The sequence below is a fragment of the Mesoplodon mirus genome (assembly GCF_964341445.2).
Source record: "Mesoplodon mirus genome assembly, chromosome: 9".
NCBI lineage: Eukaryota > Metazoa > Chordata > Mammalia > Artiodactyla > Ziphiidae > Mesoplodon > Mesoplodon mirus.
The window spans coordinates 88396025-88420578 of record NC_138985.1 but is presented as its reverse complement, the minus strand read 5'-3'; the positions used below and the strand labels follow the sequence as shown (position 1 = coordinate 88420578).

General features: G+C 38.4%; 1 protein-coding gene across 1 annotated transcript; it reads right to left on the bottom strand.

Moving 5' to 3' along the window:
* Positions 1-2322: 2322 nt before the first annotated feature.
* Positions 2323-12009, bottom strand: HYAL4 (hyaluronidase 4; the record flags this gene model as incomplete). Its single annotated transcript, XM_082632488.1, has 3 exons — positions 11050-12009; positions 4689-4778; positions 2323-2724 (listed from the first exon to the last, which is right to left on the bottom strand). Exons 1-3 carry the CDS (start codon positions 12001-12003, stop codon positions 2323-2325), a joined length of 1446 nt encoding a protein of 481 aa, XP_082488614.1. The 5' UTR covers positions 12004-12009.
* Between the last annotated feature and the right edge of the window lie 12545 nt (positions 12010-24554).

The window sequence follows — 24554 nt, the reverse complement described above, 5'->3', positions numbered from 1 at the left end:
ACAATAATGCTTCTGTTTTATGTTTTGGTTTTTTGGCCAGGAGGCATGTGGGATCCTAGCTCCCCAACCAGGGATCAAACCCACACCCCCTGCATTGGAAGGCAAAGTTTTAACCACTGGATTGCCAGTGATTAATTGCCAGTAATTAATAGGTGAATGAATGAATTAGGAAGATGATACAGAAAGTCTTCTCTGATGAGGTGACTAAATAGTAGAAGCTTGATATTTAAAAATCAAAACTTAAGGAAAATTGCTAATTAAGTTTTGCTACATCCAGTTGATAGACTATTATGTGGCCTTAAAATTATTTAAATTATATTTATGAAGACTATGAAATAACATGAAAACTACTTATGAGGTATGGTTAAGTGAAAAACACAAGATGCAAAAATATGTGTATATTATTATTTACAACCATGTTTTTAAAAAGTCTTTAGAAGAAAGGCCAGAAAGAAATACACCAAGAGTTACCAGTATATATTATAGAGATTATTGGTGATTTCCATTATTTTTTTCTATTTACAAATTTTCTATAGTGTATTTATATCATCTTTGATATAAAAATAAAATAATGAAAAAATTTAAAAAGTTAACCTATGTAATGCTACCTGTATTTTATGGTATTATAAAAAAAATTTTTGTTTTGTTTGTATTTTACATTTAGAAATTAGACCTTCACAATGTCTGTAACGTCTGACAATCAGGGACCCAGAGTTGAAAAGGGCACACCTGTATTACAAATGTTTCACAGAAAGACAAAAGAGGCAGAGGAGGAGGTTGAATCACCTCTCATGCCTTCTGTAATAGCATCATGCCTGTCTTGAGTTTACCTTCTAAGTAGATCATCTCCAGGAGAAGGAAATCCTGTCAGTTGAAACAGTGGCTCTCAAGAGAACACATGCATAAGTGATTGTACATAGAACATAATATCAGAAAGAGGAAATTGCCCAAGACTGTTTTATCCTAAGTGTCTCCCTTACTTTGGTGATCAAGAGAAGATAACTGAAGATTAGCAACATGTATTAATAGCTGAAGTATGCATGGGATGTGTTATCCCATTTATTCCTCAGAATAATTCACTGAGGTAGGAATTATATTAACAAATTTCACTTGAGAAAATGGGGAATATGAATAACTTGCCCAGAGTCACACAACCAGATGGATAGTGAAACAATGATTCAAATCAGATTCAAACTGACTCTAAAACCACTACTCAAAACTCATATGTGGGGACCAAAATAGCGAATATTTCTTGATAGGACTCCTTCCCAATAGCATTTCTGGGTCCCTTAAATATCATTTATTTAGGGCTTCCCTGGTGGCGCAGTGGTTGAGAGTCCACCTGCCAATGCAGGGAACGCGGGTTCGTGCCCTGGTCTGGGAAGATCCCACATGCCGCGGAGCGGCTGGGCCCGTGAGCCATGGCTGCTGAGCCTGCGCGTCCGGAGCCTGTGCTCCGCAACGGGAGAGGCCACAACAGTGAGAGGCCCGCGTACCGCCAAAAAAAAACCCCAAAAAACATTTATTTAAAAAAATTTTAGTAATGACTTTTGCTTGCTAAAGACACCAGCTGTATTTTCATTAATATGGCTCCAGTTTCTAGATCCAGAGCAATGTCAGCCTAGGCAAGCATGAGTACTATCCTGAAGCCTTTTGCTGTATTTAGATCACCAACCTCTGTGAGGGAGGGACTCACGGTGGGTGAGAGAGGCGCCATATTGGAATAGATGTCTTTGCAGTGACTACAGCTCCCCTTGCCTCAGTTCCTGTGCCCTTCTGTTAAGTCACATCAGTGACTGGTTCTGCACTCACCGAGCCCAGGCAGGGAGAAGAAGCCTGAAGAAGAAGTTTGAACCTAAGGCTGGAACAGGAATTCTGCATTTGGTCCCCTTTGGTGGACCAGGTGACCAGGTCACACCCTGAGGTGACCCCATGTGTTAAATCAGATAACTGCATAGGAATCTGTCCTTAAGTAAGTTGCTAGCTGGAAAACCAGTCTTTGAAATCAATAATTTAATATTTATATGTATACTTTTATGTATCTATGTTCATATGAAGACTAAAATATATTCGTTTTAGGTTAAATACAACTTAAACATTCCAGTAAGGAAGAAGAGTGCATTGATTTCACTCCTGGATCTGGTTTCTTAGCCAAATCGGAGCCAAATGAAGTAATACATTTCCTGTTTATGTTAAGTGACACACGTGTCTACTTACAATACCTCTCAATGGATTTCATATGAGAAAAAGATTGTAAGTTTCATCTCTTCCCTCAGTGATGACTCTAGAGGCCAAACTTAATTCCCTTTAAACTCAATTATCTCACAACTGAATGCTCTGATAACATGCGGAAAACAGCAGACACAATGTGATTAGTGAGCCAGAAAAAGAGGAAACCCCAGAGCAGCTATCAGCCATCCTCATTTCTCTGCAATCAGCCCCTTCGTATCCCTGATAACAATGACAGGAGAATCTCTTCGCCAGCACTGCCAGGTCTGTATCAGATGCTTTGCCTTTCACAGTAAATTCTCCATCCTCGGATGCCTCTATGTGGTAACTTGCAGGGTTCAAGTGAAGGTAATCGGGCGTTTTCCACACCTTCCTTACGCATCTCCCATTATTCCTGCAGAGGTGAAAGCTGCACACCTCAGCGGCTCTGGTCACGTTGACTATGTAGCTCCCTAAATCAGAGCTCACAAACTGCTTCACCTTTGTACAGTTGCCCTAGAAATGTAGAAACAAATGGGATTTAGTGCTTTTTCTGGTATTGGTAAGGTTAGAGCATCTAGATCCACAAAGCAGCTCTTTGCACTTGATGGAAATTTAATGGCTTGGTTCCAGCCCATGAACTCTTAGGTTCAAGTGCTGTAATACAGGGGACCCAGACCAGAAAAATGAGAGGTGGTTGTGACAGGAGATGGAGAATATGTTACCATAGGCTATCTGAACTTGCAAATGGGCCCCAGCCTTAGCATATATGACCTTGCCTTCTTTCAGTTTACATCCTTTATTTCCTCCTTCTAGATCCCAAGTTAATGGGTGTGAGAAAAAGAGGAACAAACCCAAATTGAGAAATCGTGCCAGAGTTGCTGTCCTTTGGCCACCTTTCAGGCGTGTGTGCCTTTCAGTGTTGTGATAGAACCTGAATCATCATGTTCTACCAAATTGTTGTTGACTGTCAACATGAGCCTTCTGGATTTTCCTGTTAACTATGCTCAAATACCGACTGCCCTGGGATCTAGCCTCCTCTATACAATTCAAAGACAGGAAAGCCTGGAAGGCTGACTGGGTCATTTGTGTGTGGTTCCTATTGTGTGTTCTAAACAGAGGCCACCTGGTTGTGCACTCAGCTTCCTGATGATGCTCTTCTCAGGAGCCACATGGGCTGGAGGGGAAATGTCACACCTGGAGAGTCAGGTACTGATCCTCAGTTTCTACCTAATTCTCATATGTGGACAGAGGAGACTTTTAACTTTATATTGTCACAAATAGTTTCATGAACAATGTCTTGGTAGCAACAAATTGAGCCTGTGAAATTCTAAGAATAATGTCAGATCACCATGAACTTGCAAAAAATTCAATTTAACAAAAAGCATTGAGGGCTTCCCTGGTTGCAGAGTGGTTAAGAATCCGCCTGCCAGTGTAGGGGGCACGGGTTCAAGCCCTGGTCCAGGAAGATCCCACATGCCGTGGAGCAACTAAGCTCACGCGCCACAACTACTGAGCCTGAGCTCTAGAGCCTGCGAGTCAAAACTACTGAGCCCACGCGCCACAACTGCTGAAGGCTGCACGCCTAGAGCCCACGCTCTGCAACAAGAGAAGCCACCGCAATGAGAAGCCTGTGCACCACAACGAAGAGTAGCCCCCGCTTGCTGCAACTAGGGAAAACCCATATGCAGCAACAAAGACCCAACACAGCAATAAACAAACAAACAAACAAACAAATAAATAAATAAAAGCATCGAGGATACAAGTATTATAATTCAAGGCAAAATGCATTACACTATAGGGATATAAACAAACAACATCTGGAAATACAGAAGAGATTGTGATTAATATGGATTGGAGAAAACTAGGAAGACTTCTTGGAGTAGATAGTATTTGAACTGGAAGAAATTCGAAGAGACATAACTCTTATTTTAAATGCTATTAATTTTCAGCTAATTTCTCCATAGAAGAAAAATAAGTTCGATGTGGATATTAAAAATTACCATCTGATTCCACTTCTCAAAATATGATATCATACATTTTATGTAATGGCTAAATACAAGGGCTCCAAAGTCATACCATCTGTGGTTAGTGCCAGCTCCACCACTAGCTAGCTTAACTAACTGTTACCCTAGTTAGATTTCCTTTCTTGTTTCCTCATCTATAAATGAGGATGCTAGTCCCTACCTCATAAGGGTTATTATGATCAGGAAGTGAGCAAATCGGAAACAAAAAGGCCCTTAGCACAATCCTAGCATATAGTAAATATTCAACAATCGTCAGTATTATGATTACTATCTTACCCAAAGTTAATCTTTATGGAGCTCCTTCTATGTATCAGGTGCTGATTTGGACTTTAATTCTAAAGCAGGTTTACTATGGGAGACCTGAGAGCTCTGATTAGAGTAAGTTCTATAGGAAAACAGAGCAAATAATGTAAATATTGTAATATTAACTATACTGCCAAGGTACTGTCTTACCTCAGATGAAGTCAAATTCATGTCTCCCCAGATAACAATGCCTGCAGCTCCCAAGGCAGCACTTTCTCCAATAGTACTGATTAGATCGTGCTAGAATGAAGAGAGTTCATTACACTGTATTCATTTGAATATAAACAACCTGCCAGGGATTAGGATTGGAGGCTAAATTCAATATAATACATGAAACTATTGTCCAGTTTCTTAGAGTAAAGCAAATGTTAAATGAACCAGGGCTCAGAAATTTCACTCTATAAACATATAAAAACATATTAAATACATATTTTTTAAACTTATATTTTGCCAAACAGGACATTACTTTTAAACAATTAGCCTGTAAATAGCCACTAAAAGTTGTTTAATTGAAGTTAACTAGGAGTGTATACATACAAACCAGCTATGAGTATATGACCTGGAAACAGAATCCAAAAATTTTCCTTCTCTAAATGTGACGACTGCCTTGTATTCATCTTAGCCAAGTTCCCTTCCCAGTATGCAACACTCTCCTGAGAACTTTGCCTCTTCAGTGACTTGGAAGGGTGTTGTGTCATTTGGATTCCCAGGATAGGCAAAGGAACACAGTGTCCGATTTGATCCAGCTCTTATATTTGGTCCCTGAAATTATTTGTATTTAATTTTAAAGTACCTGATTTAATTGGCTTTATTTATAATTCCTCCAGTCACGGTAAGGCTGCCGGGATTTTTCTCAATATGGTTGAGATAGATGAAAACAAAATTTCAGCAGGGAGAATTTTGGTTTTGTAACCCTAAAAGATTATTGTTTTAGTGTATAAAGATTAACATGAATCTAGGTCATTTCAGAGGGAAATTAAAAGTTGAATGTGTGCAGTTCGTTTCCTAAATAAAGTTTCTGCAGTTGATTTTCTTTTTTTTTTCTTTTTAATAAATTTATTTATTTATTTATTTACTTATGGCTGCGTTGGGTCTTCGTTGCTGTGCATGGGCTTTCTCTAGTTGCAGTGAGCCAGGGCTACTCTTCGTTGAGGTGCACAGGCTTCTTACTGCGGTGGCTTCTCTTGTTGCAGAGCACGGGCTCTAGGCCACGGGCTTCAGTAGTTGCGGCACATGGGCTCAGTAGTTGTGGCTCGTGAGCTCTAGAGCACAAGGCTCAGTAGTTGTGGTGCACGGGCTTAGTTGCTCCGCGGCAGGTGGGATTTTCCTGGTTCAGGGCTCAAACCCGTGTCCCCTGCATTGGCAGGCAGATTCTCAACCACTGTGCCACCAGAGAAGCCCTAAATAAGTTTCTTAAATTATAATATATTCCCCCACTCTTTTGAATAATAAGCATTCACCTTTTACTCCAAGGATTAATTTCCAACAGCTGTATGCTGGAAATGTAATTGAGCAACTTGGTGGAAATTAAAAGCAGACTTTAACCTGTATTTTGCCTTGGGCACTTTATATTAATACCAGTACTTGAGAGAGAAATCTCCTCACCTGACACTTTTATAGTTCACTAAAATGAAGGTTTTACAATCTCAGTTTTTAAAGTTTTTTTTTTTTTTTCTGGGCAACTTTCTGGTAATTCTCAAATAAAGAAGAGATTTTGATTTAAACTAATTTCTTTTCAAGTCCACATCTATTTCCATTTCTCAGGACCATGGTGTCTACCGAACAGGTCAGAGCTGACATGACAGGAAGGGGAGGAGTTTTTGTGAGGCTCAAATGAGGTGGTGGAAGTGAAATGTTTTGAGAATTATCCATGATATAGGAATACTGGAAAGAGGAGGAGCTAGCCACGCAGAGCCCAGAATGAGGACTCTGCTGGGTCCAGGTCCGTTGCCTCTTTTGACAAAGACTTAAGGGAGCAGAGCTCCTCCCTCCACTCACTTTGAAACTTTCCTGAATATAGAGATGTGATAGTCACATGATGTGATCAGAGGGCAAAATTCCCTAATGTTCTTCCATGCATTCCTATTATGTGTATGTTACACCTTTCTTGGCTCTCTCACAGTTCTTGGTTATTCTGTTCTGGGTTTTAGTTTTAGTTTTTTTTTTTTTTTCAGTCTTTTTTCTCTTTGCTTTTCAGTTGTGGAGGCTTCTACTGAGATATCTTCAAGGTCAGAGATTCTTTCTTCAGCTGTGCCTAGTCTAAAAGTAAGCCCACCAAAGACATCCTTCATTTCTGTTACAGTGTTTTTGATCTCTAGCATTTCTTTTTGGTTCTTTCTTAGCACTTCCATCTCTCTGCTTACATTGTCCATCTGTTCTTGCATTCATTCCACTTTATCCATTAGAGCCCTTAGCATATCATAGTTGTTTTAAATTCCTGGTCTGATAGTCAACATCCCTGCTATATCTGAGTCTAGCTCTGACTCTGCAAGTTGTGTTTTTACCTTTTAGTATGTCTTGTAATTTTTTTCTTGATAGCTAGGCATGATTTAATTTTTCTCAATAGGCAGATAACTCATACTGGATAAAAGGGACTTCTGTAAATTGGCCTTTAGTAATATTCTAGTAAGGTGTAGGGAGAATGGAAGGGTTCTACAGCCCTATGATTAGGTCTCAGTCTTAGTGAGCCTTTTCTTCTGGACTGTGAACCTCACAACTGCTTCTCAGTTGTTCCCTCCACCCCCTTAGGTGGGACAGGCTGCCTAGATGGGTCTAGAGATGGGTATCTCCCTTCTTCCAAGTGGAAAACTAGAGCCAGCTGGAGTTGAGTATTTCCTTTTCCACAGATCAGTTAGGCTCTGATAAAACCTCAGCAGGTTTGGCTGTGGTTAAACAGTTTCTCTTGAGGGTGGACCTTGTTCAGAACACAGTGCTCTAGAGTACTCAAAATGGTTCCTTTTCTCCTTTGCCTGCTAGATGCATGAGGGGAGGTTTTCTGCAATATTCACTGTGAGGACCTGGTGAGCTCCTGGAGGTAAAACTCCAAGAAGTGTGCTCCCCCAGCCCCCATGACTGGGTCCCCATGGAATTTTCATCTCTCAGACTTGTCGACGCTGAGCAGTTTCCCAGTTACAGTTCAGGTTTCCCTACTCTGGCAGTGGTTCCCACAGAGGTTTCTGCTCATGGGTTTCCAATCTGGTAAGCTGTGATTCTCTGTTTTCACCCATCTGTCTCTCCAACTTTGAGGGCAGCAATTTTCCCTGTGTGTCCACACTTCTCTTATTAATCTAAGAAGAGTTGATTTTTCAGTTTGTTTAGCTTTTTACTTATTAGGACTGAGCTGCAACTTCCAAGTTTCTTAGATACTCAACTGGAAACTGGAACCCTCCCATGAATTCCTTTGGGTTAAGGCTTTGTCATCAGAGGGAGGAGGAAGACACAGCATCCACATTTTGTATTTACAGGTTATTGATCCATATTCAGTAAGTACGGAAACTACAGATGTTTGTGGTGAAAGCCACAGCTTCTGAGGTTGATATTAGGAGGGAACGTTAGTTTCTTTCCAATGTGTCCTTTAGCGTCATTATCAAAGAGAGTTTAATTGGGACTGATTCAAAATGGCAAGTCTTCTAGCATGTGTTGACTAGAGGTAAGGAGTCACTAGCAGATATTTAGGCAATTTCCTCTAACAAATTAACCCACCGTCACCTAACTGAGAGCAGGGTGCTGGATGAATTACAGAACAGCTATTCTTGGGGGGGCCAAAAAAGCAGGGCACTACTCAGTGAGGGAAGTCACAGGTAAGATGTCTCTAGGAGTAAATTGGGACCACCTGAGCGCATAAGCCACATGAAAGGAGAAATAAAGGAAGAGAACCTGATGTAATAGCAACACATCTTCCAGGTCTCAGCCTGGTGTAAGGCAGCCTTGCCCTACCCATGATTCTTGGCTCAAATCAAGGTTTTGGAAGCTAAGAGTAGGGACACCCAGAGGACTCATTCTTTACCCTTGGGTTTCAGTCCCTGAAGCTTTACCACAGTGCACGTAAGTAAGGAGCCCACTGTGGGGGGCTGGAGCGTCACTAATGTGCTCCCTTTGTGTGTTATCAGAGGGAATATGAATTAATTACAGGGGAAAACATCTTTAAACCTATAGTCAAGAAAACCCCTTTCATTATTTTTTAAAAGCATAGTATCAACAATATCTAAATTGCATTTATGTATGTGGTATAGGCAATCTACTGTGTGAAATGAGGCTTTACAACCTGCATATGATTCCCCCAAGCTATGGCTGCTGACTGAAATTTCATTCTTACATATTCCCCTTTCAAGTTTAAGACTCTGATACTTGTTAAAAAGTGTTATGTATACCACATATATTTCTGTAGTGCTTTACATTTTCATTTTTATCTTTTTATTTGATTTTCATAATATTTCTCCTAAGTAGATAAGCCAGGTAATATTGTGCCACTTTGTAGATTAAGACAATGAGGCACTGAGGTCTGGAGAGGTTAAGAGATTTGGTACTTATTGGTAAGTTGTTTTTCTAATCTTCATTATATGTGTGTACACACACAAACATTTTAAAACGCAGATATCTTTGGGAGGGCAGAAATGGAAGCCATTACTAGTATTTACAGTGTGGTATAATGTTTTAAAAAGTTTGTGGGCAGGTTTTTATTGAGGATGGAATAAAATGGTGGTTTGATGGTTTAAAACATGTGGAAATGCCTTGCCATTCAGTTTACAGAATGATACCACGGGACTAACAAAGAAAATTGTTTCTAGGTGAGACCCTAACTGTTGTTCCTTCTTCCCTTAGAGGGAACAGAAATGTTTCTGAGGCTGTAGCTGTTCAAGAAGGAGCTTACCATTGGCTTGCAGAATGTGCAGAATATACCAGTAGTTTAAACTAATCTATTGAAATGAACACTTTGTCCTTTAAAGTTTATTGTTTCTTCCAAAAGTAAATTTGTTATCACTAAAGAAAGGAACTTGTTTGAGCCAAACATAGAAAAGCAAAAGAAGTTTCATAGAGGAAGGTGGTATTTAATTTTCAATTCTAGAGTCAAGACTATTTTATAAAGATGTAGATAACTTTTTTACACCTTCCAAATAGTGTTAGTTTCCTACCATGCTCAATCAGTTGTTGCTGATTTTTCTGGGTAGTATTAACGTCAGTTCACAAGAGAGAATTTTTATCTTTACTCATCTCATCAGTGGTGTCAGAGGCACAGCATTTACCAAATCCTGATGTATTTGTGTCATTTCTCCCTCTGAGGAGTAAGCTCTACTCTCTGTCTGCTCCACAGATACCTACTGCTCATGGTAGAGTCCTCACTGGGGTGTTTCCTGAGTCTCCTTTGGATGCTTCATACTCAGAACATCTTTATATTTTGATACATGCTGGCAAATTGAAACTTGTTATGGTGGAGAAAAAAGAAAGGTGATCAACCCCTAGTGTGCAGCAACATCTTTAAACACCTCTGCATCACAAATGTGAAGGTCTGAACAAGGCTCAAGTCTTCTCATAATCACACATAATTACCCAAGTCCACAGGTTAGAGTAGCATCTTCTTTGAGATTTTTATCTCTACAAGTTTCCATTTCAGTGACTAGAGTAGTAAAGGGAAAGTAAGGGAGGGAAAATTGGGCTGAAAGTTCATCTATCTTAAAAGCTACACTCACAGTTTGTGTGAGGTCTTTGGCTGCATATATGACTTAAGTAAATAGAATAAAACTTCTATATGTAAGTTTTAACCCAGGGTTATGAAACCCTTTACTAGTGATGAATTTACTATTGAACTTAGAAACTCACACCACTCTTACCAACTTTCCATTAATTGTGGTCATAGAGTCAAGAATAAACCAGATGGCTAAATCTATAGGGGTCACCTACTTTTAGCAGATTTGTAACTCCCTTATTCCTTAAAAAATTATTTTTAATTGTGTGAAAAAAAACACATAAAAGTTACTATCTTAGGTATTTCTGAGTATATTCATATTGTTGTGCCTCCCTTATATCTTTTATAAAACCTACTATTGTGCCTTAAAAAGAAAACGCTTTTTTCCTCTTAAGATTTTTAACGATGAGGGCAGCAGCAGAAATGTCTACAATTCTACTTCCACACGTATGAGCAAACTACTCCATTTTAAAACCTCCTCTCTGATTTCTCAACCTGTTCACCCCCAATTGTTTCAGTAACCTTCGCAAGAGGCCAGTTGTAAGGGAACACAATCAAAGTTGGGGAACGGGAAGTAGTTGCTGACATTGCACTTTAACACCTTCCCTCCGTACTTTGTTCCTTGAAAGACAAATAATAAATGAGATCATCAAAATTCAGTCTGTACAAATGAAGAATCTGAGTGGATGACTACTCAAAGGAAGAATTATGCTCCTATCTAATGGACCACTATTCTGGAATTCTTTAAAGAACATAATTAGCAAAGAAATGTCTCTTTTAGAGATAAGAGGAAATCTCCTTATCTTTGTCAAGGGGTATCTTTCTTACCTTAGAAAGAAAAAATAAAGGTTGGTCTCTGTAGCCTAACCTTGTATAGACGAACACAGGCAGAGCATAATCATGGGATGTCATGGTGGAGATCCTCAAGGACTCATGCACCCGAAATTGCGAGAAACGCAAAATGTTTTCGCTGTCTCCAAGAGATTTCCTGACACCGATAGAAGGATATAAAGCAGCACTGCTGTTCCAGAGCCAAGAGAGCTCATTGTTCCTCAAAACTTCTTCTTCTGGGCATGACCCAGTATAGTTTGGGGCATAAACATTATAATTGTGGCAATCAGGATATAAATAGTAACCCCAAAGGCCCTTGGGTCTGCTCTTAATTCCCAGTTCGATGGTTTCCTTCATGAAAGCTTTTGCACTTTCTTCAAAGGTTGCTTTGGCTAAATATTCAATATCAGCAGCTGATACATTCTCTTGCATCTCAGAAATAAGCTTTCTTGATTTCTGTCTGTAGACATCTTTTGTGTTCCAGTTCCTGGCCCACTGGGGTCGCCAATATTCCCAGTCTATAACAGCAAGTCCACTGAAATCTTCAGAAGGGATGTAATAATTAATATCTTGGTCAGCTTTTTCCAGATGTACCTGTAAACTTATGTTCTGGGGAAGACCCCCATTAATGGGAACTCCCTGGGGTGTATACCATGGATAGTATCCCAGTCTGTTGACATAAAATATAGTGACATTTTGCCCCCTGGCCCTGGCCAGTGGACTTCCAATCACCTGAAACATTTTCAAATTTAGTCTTAAATTATATCTTATCAAGCACTGATCTGTTGGAGCATTCCAGGCAGCTATAAAAGGCTTCCTTTGATAAATTGGAAGTTGGGCAGGTTTTAAGGAAGAGATAGACTTCAGAATGAAAAGTATGAGCAGCCATGATGTGAGATGTATTGGTTGAACAACACAAAACTTTAGTTGTCCTTCAGATAATGGTTTCATGATAAGATAAAAATCTTCTCTTCTGCTTTAATGCACTCTAGAAGACCTGAGGAGAGATTTAATTTTCTGTTAATGATAATTTTGAGGAAAAAGACTCAAATGTTGGCTGGATATTATTATAGGTGTTATCTATTTACATCTTTAAGTACATTTTAGTTAAAGGTCTTAAAGATCCCTATAAATAAATTGAGATAGAAGTGAGTGCAGTGACCTAACTTCTATTCAGGGGGAAGCAATGCAACTCAACAACATTCATGGAGCATCAGATGCTGTGTCCAGAATACAAAATGAATAAGATGTGGTCCTTACCCTCAAAAAAGCTCATGATCAAATAAAGATGTAAAATAGTATTCACTACCATTTTGGAAAACTCATCAAATCCCAGGCTCTGTGCTTACTTCATGAATAAATATTTATCTCATTTAATTTTGTAATACCTTTTTATTATTTCATTCAATAAGCCAAATGTCTGGTTGTTTTCCCAGGCTTCCTTGCCGCTAGGGTACTGGTATGTGACCATGGACAGGACAATTAGATGCAGCCCACTCTAGACTTTGAATTGAGATCTTGGGAATCAAAGTGGCTAAAAGGTGGTGGTGCCAGTGATAACAGAAACTCTGGGAGTGGCAGAGCCTGTCAAGGCACCCACAGTCTGATACCCATGGTGTTGATGTAAAGTGGCAGCATTGTCCTCACGGAACAGCACTCTTCTGCGCAGATCAGAGAGGTTTTGTTTTGGTTGCTTACAACCAGGAACTCTAACTGACAGAGATGCTTTCCATGCAATCTGTGGCTTGTGAGTATTTCCTCCAGCAAAGGTGATCATGGTGGGCAGCATGTTGTATGTAATTATCATTTTTAACCACCAGGTGTCACCAGGCAAATCTTATAGCATTTCTCAGGCCTAGGACACAGAGGTAAACAAAAATTATAAGTAATCTGTAAAACTTTATTCAATGACATTAAGAAGTCCTAAGTGATACATAAAACATCAGTTTGGGATATACACAAAATACCAGTTTTTAAGGCTATGGAGGAAGATATTTTCCTCATCCATTCACAGAATAAATATCTGTATCCTTCCACAATGCAAAGATGAGTAAGATTACTTAGTAACATGAAATATAACCAACGTATAAATTATGGTTTGAAGAGAACAGTATTTTCAAGGGAGTATAATTTTATGAGTACAATAAGAATTGCGGTCCTCAAAACTGCCTCTTATCTTTGAATGTTTTTATCATGTTCTGCCTCAGGGTAAGAAAAATGGATGTGCATAAGGTGTTCATTCATAGAAAAACATTTTTTCTTTGAATTTAAAATTCAGTTTATGTTAGAGAAGGCTATGTATGTGTACAAAAAAAAACCCTATTCTCCCAGGACACTTCCTGCTTTGGGTTTTATTCAAAACATAGTTTTCCACTGATTATTGTTTCCCTTTTGGTCAGTCTCCTCATCACTGCCACAGAAAGTCCTCATTCATTTACTACAAAGTTACCTAGTGGTTCTGTTCTCCTATCCTGGAACATTGTTATTCTCTTTTCTCCAGTAAATGGCAGGCACACGTTCCACGGCAGGTGGCAGGCAGAGCCCCTGATAAAATGTTCAGGTGCACAACGAATACAGGCAAAATAAACAAGGGAAATCCAGTGCCTGTGTCTTCTATTTGCTGTATGCCTTGGGTTTCTGCTTCCCACGCAGGTTTGTCACATCACTGGTGCCCCCTCTGTCACTCTCCTAGTTAAGCCTGGCTTTCTGGGAGGAGAGTCCCTCGCTCTGCACCTCCCAGACAATCTTTTCTGTCCCCTGCCCCGGCTGTGCTATCATTAACTGTGTGCTTCTCCCACCCTCTTTCCTTCACCAGGGAACCTCCCCAGGCCTGCCATTGGCCTCAGAATCCCTCTAAACCCCTTTCCCTCATCCTACCCAGGCCATCAAAATCCCCACTGCCAAGCTCTACCTGTACCTTGACTAGTTGTCACAGCATAACAATCTGTGAATTATCCGCACTTAACCATGAGTCACCAGTAGCACTTTCCTTGTCTTTTTCCCTTCCCCACTCTCATAATCTTTCCAGGAAGTTTTGCTTTTTTAAACAAATCTCGAATCAGTGGGATTTTAGGAAGAATTGGCAGGATATTGGGGGTGGGGATGGCGAGGAGTTCAATCTGGATTTTTCCCCTAAATTTTATCACCCAGTTTTCTCTTTTTTTTTTTTTCCAGTACGCAGGCCTCTCACTGTTGTGGCCTCTCCCGTTGCGGAGCACAGGCTCCCGATGCGCAGGCTCAGCGGCCATGGCTCACGGGCCCAGCTGCTCTGCGGCATGTGGGATCCTCCCGGACCGGGGCACGAACCCGTGTTCCCTGCATCGGCAGGCAGACTCTCAACCACTGCGCCACCAGGGAAGCCCACCCAGTTTTCTCTTCTTAGGTTTGTTCTGAGAACATGTATGAAGGACTAGTTCCCTTCCTCCAACTGGGAAATTTCCATGAAGACGTTTTGAAGGGCCCTGGATAAATGATTCCCAGCAAAGTGACACATCTGTGAAACCCAGAGGGTAAAGGGAGGTAGATTTCTCCTCAGAACCTCCCCTGGTGGAAGCAAGAGCCACAGTGAGCAAGGCCTGGCCACCACTGCTTTGACCCTGGCTTCACAGTTCTGGACTTCTTCACCCACTGAGAAGAGAACGTGACACCAACAACAGGAAGTTGGGTACTGCCTTCCATCAAGCAGGCCTCAGACCTCACCGCAGCACAGCTACGGTGCTCTAACATACACGTTCATCTCTTAATATTAATGTATTAGTGGAAGAAATTAATTTTCCAAGTCTACAACTCTTCTGTTTCTTTTTTTCGTGATATTGGGGTTTGTTTTCAAAATCTTCAAGACTCCAAGTGTCTTCCCCTAAATCCACAAGGGTTTAAAAAGGTATCCTGAAGGTCATTATCCCCATTTTTATTGGAAATTTAAAAACACGATGTTTTATTTCCAAACCTTTAAGGGAAGTACTGACTGAAGTGATATTTTGTTGCCAATAATAAATATATATGCATAAATATTTATCAACATGGAAAATAGAGCAGAGGTGCTGAGTTCATCTCAACTGTGTAGAAATAATTGTTAACCTGCTTTCTCATTAAAGCTTATTAGAGAAAAGGCCAATAATAGGCTTCCATTTTTTTATCTAAAGAATGTTATTACCTTAGTCTGACTGTTAATCAATGTCTTATCCTGATGGTTCTTAAGTTCTTCTCTTATGAAATATCAATATTGTAAAAGCTGGCCCTAAGTGTTCCAGCAGAAGAAAAAATATATTTTAATGGATAGAGTTTTTCCCATACATTCTTCTTAAAAACTTGATGCCTATTGGTTTACAATATAATATACTATATGATAAGATTTGTTTAAGTTCCACAATTCATCATTAGGTACTAAATTTTATTATAACTCTATTTCACGTCATAATCAAAGAACACTGATGTCCTTCCATCTGAACAAATTTTAGAACTACTGGACTATCTTGATTGTACAAAACGGCTTCCCTTCCTAAAAATGAGCTTAAGTTTTGTAAATATATAAAAATGACTATTTCAGTGTTGCTTGTGCTAATGGGAAATTCACTCTTCGGTGTGAAAGGCCACATTTTTTATGAAGCAAGAGCATTTTAAAACCTGAAAGAGAATATAATTGTCCTTACATAAGCGTATATACTTAGTCTTTGTCAAAAAGTATTACTTCTCCTTTAGGACTTGAAATTTCTTGCAGCCAAGATCAACAGCTTCTAGGAAAAGCACACAAAGTCTTAGAACCACATTTTGAATAAAATGTTCCCTCTGTCAAACCATTTTTAACTGAGCTCCTTAAAATAACATTAGGTTGATTTGAATCCTCAGTTTTCTACTTGAATTTTTTGAACTGGAAAGCCATCTAGTGGTCTGTGAAATGTTACTAAGGTTTTTTTTCAATGTCCATAGTCAAGATTATAACTTAAAACACCCTCTACTCCCATAATATGACCCAAGCCATTGACCAGAAGAGCTGGGATACCAGGCAGGGTAAGCAGACAGAAACTAGGAAGCTGGGGGTGGGTGGTGGTGAGGCCGAACCTCTGGCCTAAGAACTACAAGGATATTTATATAGGAGAGTTTGATCTGGGTTCTCTAGATACCAGATCTGAATGTCAAGGTACAGACTGGAGTGGCAGGGCAGGCACCTGAGAGGAAAAAGGTTGTGGTCAGGTCACATTGTTTTCTCTTAAGTAAGCATAGCTTAATTTCAATTTCTGCCTTTGTCCTGACAGGAATAGCTAGGATTGGCCTGGTTTTGTTAACGGCACCCATTCCTCTGTACGAGCATACATATTTTAGCAAGGTAGGAAATTTGAGCAAGGTGAAATGTGCAAGCACTGGCTCGAAACTCCCTGTAATGAAGAAAGAATAAAGAATGATGGCGAGGCTTCCCTGGTGGCGCAGTGGTTGAGAGTCTGCCTGCCGATGCAGGGAACACGGGTTCGTGTCCCGGTCCGCGAAGATCCCACATGCCGCGGAGCGGCTGGGCCCGTGAGCCATGGCCACTGAGCCTGCGCGTCAGGAGCCTGTGCTCCGCAACGGGAGGGGCCACAGCAGTGAGAGGCCCGCGTACCGCAAAAAAAAAAAAAAAAAAAAAGAATGATGGTGCATTCCTGGTGGAAACAGAAGGCTGAAATTTTTATCTGAGTGACAAATGCACAAAACCTTTCACCTGGAAATTCTGCTTCTGTGTTATTCATTGCAGCATTGCCTATCATTTCCAAGTTGGAAACAAATGTCTATCATTAAGAGACTGGTGAAATAAAGCATGGCTTTCCACACAATGGAATACTACGCAGCTGTAACAAAGAATGAGGTTGCCTCTCCATGTTGATATGGATATCCACCAGATATCATAATTATTCTTTAAGGTATATATTTGTTTTATGTATATGTCTGTACATATACTTAAAATTCTTAAAAAGCTAGATATGTATAGAATGCTGCCATTATTTTTCTGAGAAAGGGATATATATATATATATATATAAAAGTATGTGTATATATGTAATATATATATACAAATATATATATTACATATATATGTAAATATGTGATCTATGCACTAAGGAATATCTCTGGAAGAATTATGATTGCATTACTTGCCTCCAGGAAGAGGAACTTGTGGCTGAGGGAGAGAAACGGCAGGGGTAGGGTAAGATTTGGGGGGCAGGAAACTTCTGTTGGGATTTTGTACTATGTTGATGTAGCAGCTATCCAAAACCATTACTCAAATTTTTTAAAAATGAATAAAATTCTTTGGAAAAGAAAGAAGATGTACATTGATTCTGACTATAAGGAATCTGGCATGGCTTCCTAAACAAGGTAATATCTGAGTTGATTTTACTACAAAGATCATTTTTTTATAAAGTTATTTGAGAAAATGGTATGCTTTTCTGCAACAGGGCAAGAAAAAGACCCTTTCAGGAAATAAGAGGGGCTTTATTTTTTGTAGTTGAAGTAAACACCATCAGCCAGAGCTTTAAGTTACCACTCTATGCTGACACGAGGATATTAAGAACTAATTATAGGTTGTTTAATTATCTATGATGAAGGAAAACTAACAGTGGTTAATGGTTTAGGAGATGTTCAGTAGGAACACAGAAGATAGGCCTAAAGAAATTTAATAGGGCTTCCCTGGTGGTGCAGTGGTTGAGAGTCCGCCTGCCGATGCAGGGGACACGGGTTCGTGCCCCGGTCTGGGAGGATCCCACGTGCCGCTGAGCGGCTGCGCCCATGAGCCATGGCCGCTGAGCCTGTGTGTCCGGAGCCTGTGCTCCGCAACGGGAGAGGCCACAACAGTGAGAGGCCCGCGTACCACAAAAAAAAAAGAAAGAAAGAAAGAAAGAAATTGATTAGTGTTATTATGCACCACAAAAGGCAGTGCACAATGCCACTACATTACTTATTACAAGTGGAAAAATACGCTGTAGGGTAATAGGCCTTCTCTGATGGTAAACAATGCAAAGCTCTAGCTATAACAATAAAAGCATTTGGAAGGATTTGGTATGAAAAAGATGCTTTGATCATTCTTTTTATTTCCTTGCCTATACGTTAATTTTGGTGATTTATCCAACTAATTTTAAATAACTCAGGAAGTTGCATTTTACCCATTCAACTTCAGATCATTTTTTCTTGTGTTTTCTTAAGCACTTCAATTCCAGTGTATTTTATCCAATAGTACCTTTTTGACGGAAATTAACTTCTGACTTTTTAAAAAATTCTTCAATGTTTATGGCATTATTTTTATTTTTTATTCTTCCTCACACTTCCCTATTATAAACCCTTTCTCAAATCATATTTCTTTCTTTGAGTTCTATCCAACTACCCTGGTGTGTTTACAACACAAAATGAGGAGATCTCAGTGCAATATAACAGAAGTCAGTATGAAGCAGAGGTTACTGGAAAAAGCACACTGGAAAAAGTTTCATTGTCTCACCTTTTCAATTTTTATTTATATTGTTTTAATTTGCCTTTATAGCATATCACAATACTGTCTTTTGGGGGGGCAGCAAGGGTATGATGATAAATGATAGCATTTTATATATGCAAATATAGTACTGACATCTATCCTCTATGAGCTGAAATCTCATTTTTCAAAATTATACTTGTGCACTTAAATTCCACTTTTTAAATTTATGAATATAGGATGGAATCTTGCTCACCACCCCTTCCTCCACACCCCTCTGCAACTTTATAGCCCTCTGGCTGACATTTTCACAAAAGACAGATTTTCTAACCAAGATGGCAATCCCTCTGAACTGGATTGCTCTCTGGACATCTCACCACTATGGTCTCACTTCCTGATACTCAGTTGATTCATGCCTGAGTTTACAGTGCCCTTTGGCATTGCAACTAATGTTCCCTACCTAAAATATCCCTGTCAACCCTCAGTAAACTTGGTTATAAACTGTTAAACCCATTACAATTAAGCAATCTGAAAAGACTGTGGCACATAAAAAATTAAGAGCTGGCAAAATTATGTTTGCATGTATTTTTCTTCACTTTTCAGGTTTGGATCTAGGTATGCTTAGCTACCTAGATATCTCATATCTCCTTCTAAGGCTCTAGGCTTCCACTTCAGGTACACCTGCTGGATGTATGATAAAGTTTTTGATGTTGCAAGTGAATGTGCTGGTCAGCCTGAGCTCCACCAGGTTCTAATAACAAGTAGTATGTATTATTGTGTAACCAAGGAATTATGCTTTATTTTTTAAAAATTTTAATAAACTGTTAAAACACCAAATATAGTAGCTAACTAGTCATTAATTTGTATGAATTTGAAAAAGATCATTACTTGATATCTACTTTGGTTGCCCATTCACATGATATGAGAGGTGTGTTGCACTTGGATATTAGTAAAGAAAGTTGAGTTAATTATAGTAGCATATACTAACCATAAATGTGAAGTAAATGCTTTTTCATACAATGAATTTTTAGTTCCTTAAAAAGTTTACTCGTTCATGCCCATTAATTCCACGCAGTTTAATTATACAAACCATATAACTTGAAAATATTTTGAAATAGAATTTGGTTTCCAAATGTAACCTTGACAGAATCTCTTAATACAATAAGGAAATTTGGAAATGTTCCATTCATGGGTTCTGGGTTGGACTAAGGATGCACCAAGGTTGTTCTGGGATACCTATGATAAAGGCAGAGCAATTGAGCCTAGGATAATAGCCAATTCTTGAACCACCCAATATAATGCATCTAAGAAATAGTGTCCCTTGAAGAGTGGATTTTTTTTTCAAATATACTTGATAAGAGGGAACATGGGATTTATTCATTTGGATCTATTATGAACATTGGACCAACGCTTAGGTGAAAAGCTTCCTTCTGTGAAAAAGACAACTGGAGATTGTTCCTGTTAGAAATTCATAGCAACTGCAAGTCTATTAAATGTAGAAAAATTCAAGGATGTGCTAACTTAAGGAGGACTAGATTTCAACAAACAAGTAATTATAGATGATGATGTAAATATAACTATAACTTTAATTACTGAATTTGCTAAAGTTTTTCCCAAGAAAGAGTCAGGTTCCCATAGAAGTTTATTGCTAAGAAAATATGGTACATATGATGATTCTCAAAAACATTATAAAGGACATGAATCTTGAATCTCTGCACATGAGGGTTTTTTTTTTTTTTTTTTTTTTTTGCGGTACACGGGCCTCTCACTGCCGTGGCCTCTCCCGTTGCAGAGCACAGGCTCTGGACGCGCAGGCCCAACGGCCATGGCTCACGGGCCCAGCCGCTCCGCGGCATGTGGGATCTTCCCAGACCGGGGCACGAACCCGTTTCCCCTGCATCGGCAGGCGGACTCTCAACCACTGCGCCGCCAGGGAAGCCCCACATGAGGTTTTTATAACTTGTTATTTTAAAAAATTTTCTTAACTTCACCATTTAATACCTTTTCAACTCTTTGCTCCTGACTCTACTTAAACATTAAGAATCTATGAATAAATACTTCAACAAGGAACCTTCTTTCTGTCATCAAACTGAATTCAAATTTACAGACAAGGCTGAAATAAATCATGTGACTAAACTCTCTTAAGTAAATCTATAATATAAGTATTTATTAGTAATATGAATATCTTAATTAGTAATGGCTCTAGATTGAAGATCGTTGTTCAGGAGCTGGCCATGAGGGAGTTAGAGATAATCAAGTTTCATTGCCTACGCTATGTTATTCAACTCATAATTTTTCAAAATTTTCACTTTACCTTTGGTGTATGTAGCCACCGAAGTAGACAGCTGTTTTCTCCATCTTCAGGCTATTTCTTGACTTTAAGATGTACTTTCTCCAATGGATTAAATGATTTAAGATTTGTCTTTCTCATATTGCTTTGGTACTTGTTCTTTCTTTTCTGGAAAATCTAAATCTATCTATCTTTATGTATATATATGTTTACATCCTCCTCCCAATTACTGATTTTGTTATTTGAAGTACCTATTGATTTTCATCTCTAAATATTCAGTCCCTTTATTAGTATTTGGAAAGAAAATTTAAAACATATTTTATGACCAAAAAAATAACCATCTTCTGAACCATTTTAAATGTTCATATGTTTCCTAAAAACTGCAATACTTGTTCCAAATAACAGCCTTCTAATACTATCTAATACAGTAGGTATGATAACTATGTAACGTATCTTTTAAAATACATTTTATTAATGATCATGCAAAAATAAAATCTTTATCAAATAAAGAAATACACTTATATGTAAAGAAAACCATTTAGGTATATAAAGTTAGCTTAAGGGATTCTGCACAGCTATCAGTTATAAAAAATATTAAAATTGTGGCTGTCTCATAAAGCCATATGTTCTATGGCTTATCTACAGTTAGTTTACTAACCTGCTTTAAGGGATACATTCTGATGCTATTGTATTAAGGATTAAGTATTAGGTTATGATAACCCAACACACTGCAAAAAGCTGCTTTTCAGAGAAATTGTTCATATAGAAGAGAAATGAAACAAGTCTCAAATAGATATTAATGTGAGAATCATCCTCAAATACAAATTTATAATAAAAAATGAACTGGAATTTAAGTTATATCTATCAGTGACAAATGTATTTTTTACAATGTTAGCTTCATAAAAGCAAGTTCACATTTTGAAAGATACTGAATTTGGAAACTAAATAAAATAAGTTAGGCCAGAAAAGAAATCAGAGTATTCCAAGAAATGAAACAAAACTAGTTTTTTTCTAACTCCTCTGAGAAAGCATGTTTCTAAAAACAGTCCTTAAAATATTTTCAAACAAAACAGAAAGTATATTTTACCTTTGCTTTTCTTTGCTGCCCGTCCTTTAGTCACCTGATGCACAGCAGAGGTTCAGTGGCAAAAGGATGCCCTATGGCTGTTCAGAGAAACATGTCATTACAGAGGTGACTCAGTCCTCCAAGTTAAACTGGAGGCTGGCATTACATCTCTTTATAACCAAAGTCAGACTCTCTTAAAAGCACATTGGTATAAGTGATCATTGTTTCTGAAAATACCCAATTTAAATTCACTGACTTAAGAAGGAAGAAAGAAAACTTTGATTGAGACTTTAGTTGGAAAATAGAGGTAAAAATAACCATACATTGGAAAGATTTCCTAGGATGTGCTATCCTTGATGATAATAGAATAATTAAATTTTAGTGGGGTTTTAGTTATCATACTGAGTAAATACATTAATCTACTAGAACCACTGGTTCAAGATGATAAATTGAGATCATGTATTTACTGTGTCATCTGCAGTACATGTCCTCAGAAAAAGTACAGTATAAAGCTGAAAACAAGAAGACGTGACATGACTCAAAGATCGAAAATAGATTGAATTGAATCAGAAATTTTTAACAGTAGAAATTTACTTTAGAGGTATGAACTGTCCCTTCCACTGGAGAAAAAAACCTTAGGTGCAGAGACAACAGCTCCAAAAAACGCAAGTGCATGGGGAACCAATTATCTGAGCAATCAGTTAAAATATTGACTCCAGTATAGCAGAACCAGTCAGACCATTCAACTTCTCAGAGTATGGAGCACGACAAGTAAAAGAGCCATGTGACCCCGGGACGCTGAAATATAGAGAAAGACCTTCCCAGGTAGGGTTCAGAGTATCCGTGGGACCCAATACAAGAGCAGTGCTGAACTGGGTATAGTGGGTCTCCCCAGTGGGCACAGAGGGCATAAAAAGGCTTCTCAGCCCTCGAGGGAATTACACTCCTCTTCCAAGGTAATTTTCTCCTTACTTTGATGATTGTGAGGGTTCCTACCAACCTACCTGTTTTCTGTTCACACGCCCCAGATGGAATCTTACTTGTCAGCCTGCCTCAGCCCCTTTCACAGTGTACAGCCCATTCTTTCATTCAACATAAGAGTCCTGTTGAGTAAATATACGCAAACAAAGGCAGGGGGTTGGCAGGGGTTGGGTGATCCTTATGACGGTTTGCAATCACTCTGTTCCCTCATAAATATAAATGGATAGCCAAGGATCACATACACACACAAGAAAAGAATTCTTTGGAATTAAAAATATGAGTGTCAGAATATTGTGAAGACTAAACTAGCATTCCAGAAGAAAAAGTGGGCAAATCCATAATACAAAACAAAAAAGACAAAGGCTTAGAATACATGAAAGAAAAGCAACACTGAGTATAGATCTAGAAGTGCTAAGATCCATCTAATAGTAATTTCTTAAATGAACAGAGAGAATGAAAAATAATGAAAGAAAATTATCCTGAGCTGAAGATGGGAGTTTAAATTAGGAGAGAAAACTAGAAGGCTTTGTAAAGAATATCTCCAATATACAAATAAACACAATGAAATGCATTTACTAAGGACCAGAAAGTATGACATACTGCTATGGAGATGAAGACATACATTCTTTCTGATTTAAAAGTTAATGGTGTGGAACAATTAGAAGACTGGAAAAAAGCAAGTATCTCATCAAAAAGTTTGTGTCCAATAAAGGGTACTGTGATTTTTTTTTTTAACAATTAATGGAAGGTAAGAAAGAACACTGCCCTAGACAACAAAGTATCATTGTTCAGGTAATTCAGGAGCACTCTCAGGGTTTCTAACAGGTATTACCTATCATCTTACAAGGTATGTTTCATTTACTAAAGTGGTTTGTAGTATTTATAAGATATTTTGATTACAGTGTATCCTTTATTAATGTCTCTTGGAGAATTATCATAAACATAGTAATGGAGTTTAAATTTTGATCTTTTATTTAAGAAAAATAGAGATGTATGTGTTTGTCTTTGGATTAGACATAATTGATGAGTTTTTATGAGACAGTTTACTAAGCACGATGGTCTGGAAACCCAAAGTTATGCAAGATAAATAAATAACAAAAATTCAGTGTTTTTCATAATCTGTTTTTAACTTGAGCATATTTTTTTTAACAAGTCAAACATTTTGAAGTATCTGTTGTTAGAAATGTGGCATCCTTTGGTTTTAGTTTCTTTTGCTTGCTATTAAATTTAAGTGAAATAAAATATAACTTTTTTATTTAGAAAAAGTTAAATGATTATTTGTGGGAATAGAATTGGGGGGGTCCTATTTTCTTCTATGTCTTTTCCATACGTTTTCCCTTTTTCTTTCCTCTACCTTAATCCTTCTTCTTATGCCTTGACTATTTTGGAGGCACTGTTAGTTTAAACAGTGGAAAGCAGTGATGTGTATGCCATCTTTTATATATTCACCGATTAGTGGGTAAAATTGGCTATACCTCTCAATATCTCTGTATCTTATTTTATTTATCTTCAAAATGGTGATAGTATGTATTAATATTTGCCTTTGCCTACCTTACTGGAATTCACTGCATATTGAAACTCATATAATAATCGTTGAAAAACTTATCATTGTAAGGATAGAAGGAGCTATTCTTTTTCACTTATCATGGCTTAGCACCAAATTTTTAAGAGTTGTAGAAACGTTTGTTGCTTGGGCACAAGAATCGAATTATTGTAATTGCAGCCTTGGTGCAGCAG